Below are 14,058 nucleotides of genomic sequence, written 5' to 3'. Positions count from 1 at the left end.
AATGAGAAGGAAGCTATTATGTTAAGGATGAACTAGAAAACAATGCATTTTAAAATCTTTAAAAAGAGACAAATATTACCTCACAGATGCTTTTATGGAACTGCAATGCCTTACTATTTTCTGGATTTGGAATATCAGGATAGAAAGTTTCTTTAATCCTTAAAAAAATAAAGGAAGTATGATTAAAGAATAAGCTTTTGTAAAGACAAGTCTACCAATAAGAAAATTAGATAACAGAAATTAATATTTTAGTATCTTCATTTTTAGTTTTCTTCATACGAACTACTTTAGTAATAAAATATTCATTGGTAGCAGTAGATCTGTGCATGCATTTTTTCCTGGACATTCAATTATAAATACATATACATATACACATATACATATAGTAATTATGGAGTTTCTAGATTGGAAATACATGCATACTGTAAACACAGGCCTCTAGATTACACCATGTCTGGTCTTCTCCAGGTCATAGTGACAACGCATATGATAATGAAAAAGATATTTGTTAGCTGCTTGAACAATTCAGGACCTTACTGTCCTCCAGTTACAGAAGGAAAAACCTTTCAATAATTAGGGCTGGATAACAATAGGGAGGAATGGGGACAGTGATAATTATACTGTACTTTGCCCTCATCAGATTTCAATCGGAGAACCATTTTCAGTGTTGATAAAGCTAGAGAGTATTCAGATAAGGGCAACTAGGTTCACCAAGGACCCTGGGATTTCTTCATGTATGCACTGGATTAGATGGATGCTGAAGTTGCTTCTAATTTTCAAATTCAATGATAATTAAATGAGCTGCCTCAGGAGTTATCAAGTTAATTGAAACTGCAGATCTTTAAGGAAAGGCTAGAAAGGAAGATCACTTTTCAGGGATACTGTAGATATGATCTGTGCTTTCTGGTATGAAGGGAGCAAGAGTTGGACCAGAGGATCTCTGAGAGCGCCTTCTAATTCAGATTCAGTGCAGCATTACATTGTATTTATAGGTGAGGTGCATGTTATAGTGAATTATGTTCCATAGTGGGTGATATTAGAAAGAGGCCTCAGCATATTATAAGCCATGATTTCAGGAAAGGGGTGTCTTTTATATTAGCAGGAACCGGTAAGATCAAAGAAGAAAAGATGTTAGACTAAAGCCAAATATTTCTCAAGAATATGAATGAGGAAAATGAAATTTATCCCTGTTTTCTAAAAAAAACAAATTAAACTTAAAATTTCACATTAATTTTTCAAATTCCAAGAGTGCTAGACAGTATGGTGTAATGAAAAATGCCCTGGAGTCAGCCTTAGGTTAAATCCAGACTCTTTACTAGCTAAGTATTCATGAGTAAGTCATAGCCTTTGAGACACAATTTCCTCACCTGTAAAATAGGGATAATAATAGCTGTGACTAATTCAAAAGATTATGAGAATAAAATGAGATAATATATGTAAAGTGTTTTGTAAACCTTAAAAGTGCTTTCTAATTATCAGCTATAAGTTAAAGTGATGATATTTCTCCTTTTAGCCTAGTATCTACTAATACAATACTGAAAACCAATGATTTTATAATTAACAGTGAAAATTATATAACTAAATTATTAGGAGAGAAAATTATATAACTAAATTATTAGTAGAGAGATCTAAAAACAGCCTGTCTAAAAATGTAAAGCCTTTTTTCCCTAATAAGTAATATTTTTGTCTATTTTATCAATTATGCAATCATATCAATTTAGGGACCTTTCCAAATATAAGTTCTATGATTCTATACCACCTTTCAGTTCCATAAATGCAAAGATTTTACTCAGTTTTACAATACTCTTAGGTAATGGAAATTTGTAAACCCAACTCCCAAACAAACAACACTACCCATGAGTACAAAAACATCATTCAATATATCTATGTATATGTGATTACCATTCTCTTTTACGATAACAAAGAATACTGGTTACCACTCCAACAAAGACAGCTACTGCCACAGGGATAAGAATGGCAATAATTAATCCCTCAGCTGAAAAAGAGAATATTACAGATTATTAGTTGTCATTTTTATTAGTCCGAAATACAAGCAAAAAATTTATGGTTAAGGAACAAATTAGAAAATGAAAATATTTACCATTTCTAACTGACCAAATTATTGTGAAATATTCCTACTTTATCTGACATTATGAAATTAAATATACTGTCTATTTGTTAAATTTTGGGGTGATTATAGTCATCACAGTTTTCTAGTTAGAAATTGTAGGTAAGCACCAGGAGGAAGTAGGGACCACTTTAGTGTTCATCTGAGAGCTGAGAGTCACACCGTAATAAACTGAAGACTAGTTCAGCCATCCCAGGTGCCACCTTTCCACTTTTTCTCCTGAAGAACTGCTCCTTTTTTTTCCCCCGAGAGCAGTGGACAGGGCATCTGCTAGAGAGGCTTACATGAATCAATGGGTGATAAAATTTGAAAATCAATGCTTTAGCCTATAATATTATTAATGTTAACATCTAGTTTAATATAATAAGCATCAAGTGAAATCTTTTGGTTCTGACCTCTAAAACATAAGTATCAAACTTGCTGCCTTGCACTCCCAGAATTGGCCAAAACAGAATAAAAATGTAATTGGGAAATATTAAACAATAAATAAAAATACAATACAGTATATATAATGTTAATTTGTGGTTTTCTAAGTCAATCAAAAGCCTTTGAGGATCCTTTCTATTTTTTACACCACTTCCCTAGAATACACACACGACAGTCAATTTAGTTTGAAAAGAGTAAACCAAAAAAAAAAAAATTTTCTTACCAGTATACCCCGACCAAAATCAGACTGTAAACTTGAAATTGTCTCCCCCAAAGCATTCCAGAACTACCTTGAACTTCATTAAGAGATTTCTATTATTACATTTCAAGATTTACTAGTAATATCATACAAATATGTGCAGAAAACATTTCTATTAATAAAAATAAATTTAACTTACAATTTTCCTTTGTAACCACATACATAGCCTTTCCTGGACCTATTCCACCATCTGTGTAAGCCTGCAAGAGCAGATGGTAGCCCGTTTTTCCTTGAAGATCGACAATTCTTAATGTTTTCTGTGTTATGTCAGTAATATTCTTAACTTTTACATCAGAACGTCCTGTTTTTGAAATAAATATACCAATAATTCATAATCATTTCATGTGAAGCATTTTTTAAATGACAATACAAACTGGAAAACAGTGTGTTCTGAGTTATACTTGTAATACTTCAATCAATAATATATAACTCTAATCCATGATTTGGGTGGACATTATCATAACTATTATTCTTACAGATCTTGTTCTACTACTTTATTTGGTGATCTCATTAGTTCTCATGGATTTAATTACCATTTCTATGCTGAGGATCCTCAAATCCAAGAGATATCTTATATTCAACGTGTCCAAAACCAAACTCATTATCTTTTCCCCTAAAACCTCCCCTTCTCCTACTTTCCCTGTTACTGCTAAGGGCAACACCATCCTCCCAGTCCCCAGGCTCACAACCTAGAAGTCATCCAGGATTTCTCACTATCTCTCACCACCATATCCAATCTGTTGCCAAAAACTGTCGATTTCACCTTTGCAACATCCCTGTTCCTACATGCCCCTTCTCTCCTGACAGTCATCCCTCTAATGTAGACCCTCATCACCTCATGCTGGGATTGCTGCCAGAGCCCGCGATTGGGTCTGCCTGCCTCCAATCTCTTCCCACTCCAATCCACCTTCCATTCAGCCACTGATTTTCCTAAAGCACAGGTCCAACTAGTAACTCTGATGGTTCCCTATCACCCCTAGGACCAAATACAAAATCCTCTGCTTGGCATTCAAACTCTTCATAATCTAGCCCTCTCCTACCTTTCTAGTCATCTCACATCTCACTCCGCAACATTTACTCTTCAATCCAGTGACACTGGCCTGCTGGCTGCTCCATGAATAAGACACTTCATCTCTCAGTTCCAAGCACTTTCCCTGGCTGTCCCCCATACCTGGAATGCTCTTCCTCCTCATCCCTACCTGCTGCCCTTCCTTGGCTTCTTTTATGCCCCAATTAATATCTCATCTTCTACAGGAAGCTTATCTCAACCTCTCTTAATTCTAGTGCCTTCCTTCTCTTAATTATTTCCTATTTAACTTGTATATAGTTTGTATGTGCATATTTGTTGTCTCTCCATTAGATTGTGAGTTTCTTGAAGGAAGGGACTAACTTTTTTTTTTCTTTCTTCTTCTTCTTCTTTTTCTCTTTTTTTTTGGGTATCTCCAGCACTTAGAACAGTACGGACATAAAATAGGCCTTTAAATAAATATTTATTTACTGACTGTTACCAATCTCTTTGTAAGAGACTAATCCCAGGGAGTGAATGGATTGGTAATAAAATGCAGTCTAGCTAGGAAATTCATGGTCTCTGAAGGTTTTGCTAAAATACCCATTTTTAGATCTATTAAATCTTATTAGTTTTCTCTGATTATATGTGTATATATACATGTATATATTTATCAGTATTCTCATTCCTAACCTCACAATAATTAGGAGATTGTGAAGGGAGGGGAAACAAAGCTAAATTTATTCTACTATAAATATCATTTCCTTTTCACAAATGAGAGAGCAGAGACAGAAGATACAAGACTGTTATATGAATTAAATGCAAAAGAAATGACAGCTTCTGGATCGCTGATGTGCTCAAAGTTTAGAAAAAATTCTGCTAAACTTTAACGACATTTGGACATATAATTTGTGAATTAATCATTTAAAAGATGTTTAAATTAACTGATAGAATGAAGGGGGAAATTTGTCATTGACCAAAACAAAGGAAAAATGAAATGAGTTGTACTTGAGCAAATTATATTGTTAAACTAAGGCTTTCAAAATATATTATGGAAGAGTATTACCAACAGTGCTAAAGTTGAATTTATTCCACATATATTTACTTAAGATAGGGTAAAATTATTGAAATTGTCTATTATTTTGTGTGCCCTTATTAGTAATTTCTTTGGTGTACATTTAAAAATGACTTATCATTAATATGCCCTCCATTGCAATAAATATACATAAGATTTTTCCACCATAAACTGCTATCTTTCTCATGATTAGATTTTTCTTCCATTTATCAGAAAACAATTTCTATTAGTGGCTAATTTAATCAGTTTGTGTCCAGACCCAAATCTCTAAATTTCATTTATATAAAGTACTGAACACACAACACTATAAAATGCTTTGATCCTCAGGAAAGCATATTTCTTTCAAAATTTTCGCTCCTGAAGTGAGGCTTTTTTTTTGTTTTTTGTTTTTTTTTTGCCAAGTCATCCCTACAATGTGGTAATTTGATGGCAACTGCTCTGGGTTAAGTAATCTAAAAGAAACCCCCGAGATTCTCAGAATTATTTGGTGTCAGCAAGGAAGCCCCATCACCCTTCTACCGTTACCCAGGCATCAATTAACCAACAAGCATTTAAGCTACATTGTGCCAAGCACTATGCTAGGCACTACAGATACAAATATAAAAATAAAAAGAGTACCTTTCCTCAAAAAGTTTATATTCTATTGGCATCTTGGGAAAAGATGAGACTGGCTGCCTAGCAACAGTGTTCTTCTTTCTACTTAAAACCACCATCTCCAGTCTACACAAGAACCACAGCTCAGGACTGTCCAACTCCATGAGATTACAAACCTTCACCACCACCCCATCAGTGTTATCAAGCCACTATGAGAAGAAAGTCCCAAACACATACACACACATACACACACACACACACACACGCATGCACAAACACACTCTCATTCCCCTTAGTAAATGTGAAATGAAAACAGTGGGTGGTAAGCATCCTCACAAGTGTAATTTACCTTTTCTCCTATATTCTTTCTATTGATAACTCTAATAGTGAAAACAAGAACTCCAATTTTTAAAAATTACTTTTATGTAAGTTCACTAACTTAAATAAATCTAAGAAATGCTCAAGGTTTTAAACTCATTCTTTAGAGCCCAAGCTTCTTGAGGGCAGGAACTGTCTTTTGCCTTTCTTTGTACTCCCTGGGTTGACACAATGTCTGGCACATATTAGGGGCTGAATGAATGCTGACTGATTGACCAACTCATGTCCAAGAATCTGGGGCAAGTCCAGTTCTTTGTAGAAGCTTTAATACACAAATGTGCTCATGATGAAAGCAAGGTAAGTTGCCAAGTTTATACAGGTCATTCTTAACCATGATGCTAACTGGATGTTTTTGCAATGTGAACAGCTCTATAACAGATAATGAACTAGAAACAACTTAACCTTTCTGAAGGTAAGAACTTCACTTTTCTGAACACAGGTTTCATTTTCTGTAACAATAAGTGTTTGCAATGGGTAAATTGCCAAGATTCCTCCTTTCAGCTTTTACCTTAGTATCCTATGACCATGATTCTAAGACTGCTTGATTCTTAGGCTTGCTGTACCATTACCATAATCATATCAATTCATACAATCAACCAATCAATCAACAAATATTTATTAAATACCTACTGTGTATCTAGAAAGACAATAGAATGATGCCTCCCCTATAACCTTAAATGCAAACTCTGTAAAAGTCTTCACATTCTCTTTTTTACATATTACATTAAAATGTAAATAGTCATAATTACAAGAATTGCTTTGTTTCCTTGCTTAGTGACAACAACAAATTTTAGAATATCATTATCTAAAATAATATCGAAAATTTTCAGATAATACTTTTTTGGTAGATAAGGAAACTCAGGAAATTTTCAGCTCGAAAAATGAGAATCTATTTACCTGATTCCAAACCCTGGATTTTAGAAGTGCCTTTCTCCCCTTTTTCAAAGTAAAATAAATATCCTCTTAAAAATCCCCTAAGGTCTTCAACAGGAATATCTTCCCATTTTACTAATATTGAATCTGCAGAGGTGTCTTCCACAGTAAAATTTGGTGCAACGCTTGGAGCTGTAGAAAGAAATTGTCAACAACTAAAGGATATTTTATTAAGACTGAGATTTTACCAAGGAATCATGAGTCATAGTTCATAAAACTTCATCACATCCTTAAAAAGAAATTCAACAAATACACTTTTGCCTTTACAGTGAAACCTATTCTAGAGGCATACTCATACAAACTCCTCTTTATTGAAAAAAGTAGTACTTAAATCCTTTTATTTCTTTGAACTGAATATTTCAATTTCTGAAATACAGGCCTTAATATTATTATATATTTATTACAATTTCCCATGTGATATTTTGTATATTTTGTCATGCTGAGGTTTTATTTTACTTTAAAATCTAAACTATCTAATAATTCAAATTGTAAGACATGAATGTAATGGACTATTATTCCATCATAGGAAATATGAATACAGAAAAGCATGGGAAGACCTATAAATTGATGCAAAGTGAAGTAAACAGAACCAAGAAAACATACATAATGAATGCAATAATGTAAATGGAAAAAGAAAAAGCAAAACTGTATGTCATGTAATTAAAATGACCAAGCCTAGTTCCCAAAAAGATGAGAATATGCGTCTCCTTTCCTTCTTTGCAGAGGTGGAGAGAGTTATGGATATGGAACACTGCATCTACATCAGATTTGATTAATGCATTGGTTAGTTTTATTAACTGCCTTTTTCCTCTTTCTTTTTTGTTCTTTGTTATAAGGCATGACTTTCTGGATAAGGAGATATACTTGGAAATAAACATGGTATAAAAAGAAAATATGCAAGTAAAATAAAAAAAAATTAAATAACTTACCAAGCTCTTCTGTATATCCAACTACTGAACGCAGTAATTGATATTTCTGATTTTTGCAGCCATAGAGGAAAAAATTATAGCGTGTTCCAGATCGAAAATTATCTGTAAAGAATACTATATTCAGTAAAATTTAAAAATAACCCTCTGTCACAAATAGATCTACTTGAGAAACACGTAATTTGTAACAAATTTTACAATTAAGACTATCTTCTTAAAACTAGTTTAAAAATTTATTCCATCTATTCAAAGGAAATGCAGATTAGTCCTACTTGAAAAGTCACTACTTCTAGGGCTATATTAGCAATTTAAGTTCATAAAACTGTTTATACATATTAAAATTAATTTGGAAATCTGATGTCTGGAGACAACTACAATAACCAAAGTGACCAGACACATTAGGTGAGAAAGTCCTAGATTTTAACTTCTTTAACCTTAAGATCAAACCATTCAGAACTTATCCTAGATTTCACCTAGGGATTTTTGATCAGTTTATTAGTCTACCTGAAGACTCTGTTCCCATTCCCAACCCCTATGCCTCTCTGAAATTTCTTTGCTACAACCAAAATGGCGATTTCTGACTCTCAGCAACGTGGAAAATGCTGCTCCTGTTGTCATTCTCCTTTAAAGTTAGCACTAAATTTCAGACAAATGAATTTCCAACATTCAAGGGCTAGTTCAAATCCCAGCTCCATCATGAAGCCTTCTTTGACTACTTCAGACCACTTTATTTTCCCTTTGAAATCCTATGGCAGATAGTTATCACAGAGATTAGCATTTAAAGGTTATTTGTTTCATGTGTGCTAGGTTAGGTTCTTCAATTAGCTGATAAACTTCATGAGAGAAGGAATCTTTAATGCTTCTGCTAGTCACAAACAGAGGATTCCGTATTTCTTGTTGGGGAGTTGATTTTTCCCCTTTCAGGAGACAAGGGGTAAGAGAAGAGTGGGCAAACAGAAGGGATCAAGGAGAGTAAGCATGGGTGGGTAGATCACTCTCTGGCACTAGCATGAGCAGTGACCCTTCAAGGTAAATGGTAGGCAGAGACTCAGATGAGAGTCAGTTCAAAAACATTGAACTGCTGGAGATTGGGGGATGGGTAGATGGAACAATACCCAGAGAAAGAAGTGGCTTTGCAGAGAGCCTGTTAGTCCATGTTAGATCAAACGGAAGGAGTAGGGCTCTGTATTATTGTTGTTATCTCATCTCACCTGCTCATCCTATGAATATATTTTTGAATGTCCACTACTTGGGAACTTTTTGGGGGTGGGTGAGAGGAAACTTGAAGTGACATACGTCATCCCCGATATTAAGCAAACTTGTGTTTAAAAAGGCCTTGGAAGTAAGAATTTTAATTTTAACTAGTATTTTGAGATTTTCCTTCCCAAAGACAAAATTTGAAGAACTTAAATTTTAGCTTTTATTCAACTCTTTAAGAGTGAATAGCAATTATTCAATTCTTTAAAAGCAGGGAGCTATTACTGCATTCTACAAACAGTGGGAATCACCAATGTGTCACCATCATCCTCCCAAAGCCTTGTGCTTACTCCTTACTGTCTTACAGTGAAAGTACATAGATTTTGGGAGTGTATTTTAGCAGACAGAATAGAAATGCTCAAAGGAAAACCTGTGAGAATACAGCAGTCCAGAAAGATTGCAACAAAAGGTCATCTGCCAGGGGTTAAGAATAAAAGTGTAATTCCCATGCTGCTTCTCCTTATATGCTTCTATCCTAACCACTGTGTACACAGCCATACTGGGGATGATATTATTAGGGCTCTATCTTGAAGACTTGCTTCATTTCTAAACATTCATCCTTATTTTACTATCTCTCTGTATCCTCCTACTTACTTACTTGGAGTTTACTTCAGCTATCATCCACTGTTTCTAAAATTGCTGTTACAAATCTCCAATGACCCTACATACAGCATATAAGAATAATTTAAATACATTAGAAATGCCTTTACAGAATTACATTAAAGTAAAAAAAAATGTTAATTTTCTTTTTATACTCGTTAGCTGAGCAAAAATCTCATACACAAAATCAGTCAATATGAAACCAACAAAACAATTATTCATCTAGGTTTTACTCTCACCTATGTACATTTTAACCCGGAAACTATGACACTACTAATTTTTAAAGAATTTTAGTTGAAAGAAATAACTTTTACCATATTCTATGAGTGCTCCAGTACTATTTGCAGGGAATTTTTTCCAGTCAATGAGGCAGGGTTCAGATTGAGTTGAATTACACCATTTTATAACATAGTCACAAGTCATGTTGGGATCATAATTCCAGTGAAATAATATGCCATTTCCTACTCCAACAATCTGCTCTACTTTGAGGTCTTCTACAAAAAGACGAGTTATAAAGAGATATTATTGTCTTCAAAACAGTAATACAAGTCAGAGCCTATAAAAACAGATTTTTAGGGGTAGTACAAATTACTTCATATATTGGAATTTTGTTAAATTAGATTATTTCCAACTAAGTTTGGAGTTTGGAAATATTGTTGCTTTGGTATGATTTTTATTATAAAAAAACTCATAATAGTATTTGACAAAATTGCTCATAACAAAGACTGCAATTGTTTCAACCACCATCTTCAGGTGGCTGAAAATTATTTCATTTCACAGTGACTTTTAGATCTGTCACCATCAAGGAATAGTTTTGCCTTCTTTCTGATCTCCATAATACAACAATACACTGTCAAGTGAATGAGTTCTGGTTTTGAAAGAATGATTCAAAGACAAGTTAGATGAAGGTGGGGGAGGGAAAGAATCAAGTAGGACTCAGAAAACTGGATATATTAAAACCAGGGATTTATGGCATATACCTTGGAGTACAGTAGTCTGACATTTTATAAATAAATAATTTGCCAAAGGTTAGTTCATACACTGGTTGTCTGGTAATTAGATAGCATTTTCTCCTAGAAACATTATACTATAAATAGTAATTAGGTTTTTCAGGCCAACAAATAAAAACCTACATAATCCATGACATGCCTTAAAAACAAAACAAAAGTCTTTTCTAACTATAGTGGTATGTGAGTTACTTGGGGTGTGCAATTTAGCTCGATATGGTTTCATCCTGTATCAGCAATGATCATTCATATACCAGTTTAGCTTGGGATATGTTGAGTTTAAAATGTCTATGGGACATCCAGTTTCAGATATTCAAGAGATAGTTGGAGATGGGAGACTGAAGGTCAACTGAGAGGTTATGGCTGGGTAAGTAGACCTGAGAATCATCTGTATAGAGATGATAATTCAATCTATGAAAACTGAGAAGAACGCCCATCACAGAGACTTGGGGGACACCCAATGTTAGTGGGCACGATGATAAAGGAAGAGAATTAAGTAAGATACTGGCTACACAAAAATTTTACGAAAATACTACACTGGACCGAGTAAGAACAGGTTTGAATTCAGAGTGGGGGTGGGAAGTTGATTGGAAATTAACAATTTTTGCTAAGTTTGACTCTGTTTTCCCTTCCATACTCTCCCCTCCCCCTAAATACAATCCATGGAAAGGAGCTTATGAAGAAATTATGTGGAATCAGCAACACCAGACATCTTTAAGAAGAAAATAAATGTCTGTTCTGTATGATTCACTTTCCTGAACATCTGTGCGAGACTAGATGGACAATTTCTTTTCTAGCTCTACTAAGTCCTTTATAAGATACAAAAACAGCATAAAACATGGCCCTGGATTTCAGAAAGTTTATAATACATGAGAAGACAAACTATATAGCAATACTAACAAAGGAAAACTATGAAATGTAATCCCAGGCAGAAGCTAATTCAAACAGTTACTCACATATTTATTATCTTTTCCAGGTCAAAATTACTATCTCTCTTCATGTGTTCTCTTGGTGAGCGCTCCCTGGCTTCTATCTCTAGGTTGTTCTTATGTGATTTTTATTTATCTCTTAGATCCACTCTGCTTTCTCCACTCCTGCTTAACCTTCCTTCTACAAGCACCAGTCAAAGAACACAATAAAGCTGCAAGTGAAGAGAAAGTGACTGCCTCTAAAAAACTAAGAAAACCTGTAAATGTTCATAGCTGGAAGGGTATCTGAAAGATTATCAACCATTTTCAGGTTTGTTGGGTTTCATGCTCGTGGAGTTTATTAACCCCTTCATTGTTTACAGACAGGTCATGTAATTTGTTTTTCCTGGTCCTGGACAGGGACAGGAAATGCCTCCCACTGGGCTGAAGTGGATGGAAGGAAGAGGAATCATTTGTGAACTGGGAGTTAGGCGATGCTAATGTCATGACTAGTGAGGAGAAAAGAGAGGAGACAGTAAGCAACAGCTTGACTCTGAGTAACAGAGAATCCAGGTCACATGAATAATCCAGAATGAAGATGATCCACCCACAAATAACCAGGAGTTTATTATAAATTAATTTTAATGGAGGAGGGAAGGAGAAGAAGCAAATGAGCTGTATAATTCATCATATTTTTTAAATAAAAAAATTATAGGAAATGAACTTAAATCGAAGGGAGTGAGTTCCACATTAGATATAACAAATACTTCGCTGACAACAAAGTGCATTAAATATTCTTCCTGGATGCTTTGGAGCCTTGGAGAATCTCTATCCTCAGCTATCTCAAAGAACATAGATGTCTACTAGGTTTCATGATAAATATAGTCCTATCTGGTTGCAGGGAGATGAACTAGAGCAGAGAAGTCAAAATATATCTGGGAAATGTTAAACAAATAAAAACACAATACAACATAGATAATATTAATTTGTAATTTTTACTAAGTCAGTATGTAGCCCAAAGGGAGCTTTTTCTGAGTTTGGAAGACTGAACCAGAGGATCTCTTGAGCATTAGGATTTTATATATGAAAATCAAATCTATATATAAATTATCAAGATATTTTTGCTCTTTCAGTAATACCCATTAGGCAAAGCAGAATACAATTGTATATAGAAGTTATTTTACAAGGTAGGATGCTTCAAGACAATATTAATGAGTCCCGTTTCTCACTATACATTAGAAATATTTTCATTCATTATTTTTAATAAAGAATCTCACTAGGACTGTCCTGGGAATATGCTGACAGTTTTACCACGGAGAAAAGAAGTACATCAACGTGACTGATTTTTTTTTATTTTTGTGCATTCAAACATTTATATTTGTTAAATTTAATATATTATGAGGTTTTAAAGAATTTTTAAATACATATTTTTCCATTTCCGAAAGTCATCAGAAAGTGCAACAAATGAAAAACATCATTTTAGTATATAAGAACACTTCTACCAAAGAATGTAAAAATAATCATTATTGAACAAGTTATCTGTTGCAATTAAAAATATATATTTTAATTCATATCTGTTCAGATGAAATATAACATCGTACAGTTAATAAATTACTACTGTTTTAAGTACTCACCATTTGGGATTTCCATACTAGTTATCTTAGAAGGTGGAGATGATCCAGCTGAATTTCTGGCTACAACACTAATGATGTAATCATTGTAATCATTTCTGTCAAGTTGTATTTCTGCTCTGTGCTGTGGATCAGGAATCTCAGGAAGGTACTGTTTTTCTTCTTCTGACCAATATGATATATCATAGGAAAGTATTTTTCCATTAGCTTCATTAATAGATAAGGGCTAGAAATAACAAGAAAAAATCCTTGCTAAGAAGTTCATGAAGAAAGTGATTAGGAATATTATTAAAATGATTATGAAAATGTTCATTAATTCTGAAAATGATACAAAGCTGGGAGAAACAGGGTTTGCCTACACTGAAGCAAAGATTAGAATTCAATGTAACCTGGACAAATTAAAAGCAGACAAGGTAAAAGAGCAACCTTTGCAATGTTGTGCACTACTAAAAAAACATAAGAAGGCATGTCACTCAGAATGGAATACAAGCTAAACACAAATAAGAAATGTTTCTGGTATTAAAAAAAATCAAATACCATACTAATAATAGATGAATTATGTATTTAAAAAAACACAAGTTAACTATTTGAACTGATCAGCAGAAATAACTTAATTTAGAGGAATTAATCCAATTATGGTTACCAGATTTTGAAATTATGGGAAACTTAAAATGGATCCAAAAAAAAAACTGTTTGAGAATTCTTTAAGAAATTTGCATAAAGATTTTTTTTAATCTGGGGAGAAAAGATATAAACTATGGCTATCTTCAAATATATGAAAAATTGCATGAAGATTATCCAACTGTTTTTCATCTATGTTAAGGACAGAGTTGGAGGAAGTAAACAAACTATAAAAAGATATTTTTTAAAAGATTTAAGAAAACTCTATTATAAAGGAATAACAACATATAACAAGTTGTTGAAGCAGCA

The 14,058-nt window shown here is 33.7% G+C and overlaps 1 protein-coding gene across 1 annotated transcript in view; it reads right to left on the bottom strand.

The window, feature by feature from the left end:
• The window catches only part of LIFR (LIF receptor alpha), an 80,619-nt gene that overhangs the window by 3,836 nt on the left and 62,725 nt on the right, over positions 1-14,058 (bottom strand). Inside the window, exons 13-19 of the mRNA XM_027863558.1 lie at positions 13,132-13,354; positions 9,897-10,076; positions 7,729-7,830; positions 6,764-6,931; positions 2,953-3,114; positions 1,903-1,996; positions 80-158 (exon numbers count right to left, since the gene is read on the bottom strand). Of these exons, the coding sequence (XP_027719359.1) occupies positions 80-158; positions 1,903-1,996; positions 2,953-3,114; positions 6,764-6,931; positions 7,729-7,830; positions 9,897-10,076; positions 13,132-13,354 (1,008 nt within the window). The remainder of the gene's footprint in view (positions 1-79; positions 159-1,902; positions 1,997-2,952; positions 3,115-6,763; positions 6,932-7,728; positions 7,831-9,896; positions 10,077-13,131; positions 13,355-14,058) is intronic.

The sequence above is a fragment of the Vombatus ursinus genome, unplaced genomic scaffold (genome assembly GCF_900497805.2).
Source record: "Vombatus ursinus unplaced genomic scaffold, bare-nosed wombat genome assembly UNPS02014772.1, whole genome shotgun sequence".
In the NCBI taxonomy this organism is placed as follows: domain Eukaryota; kingdom Metazoa; phylum Chordata; class Mammalia; order Diprotodontia; family Vombatidae; genus Vombatus; species Vombatus ursinus.
The sequence above is the reverse complement of the archived record's forward strand: the minus strand, read 5'-3'. Positions and strand labels throughout refer to the sequence as shown.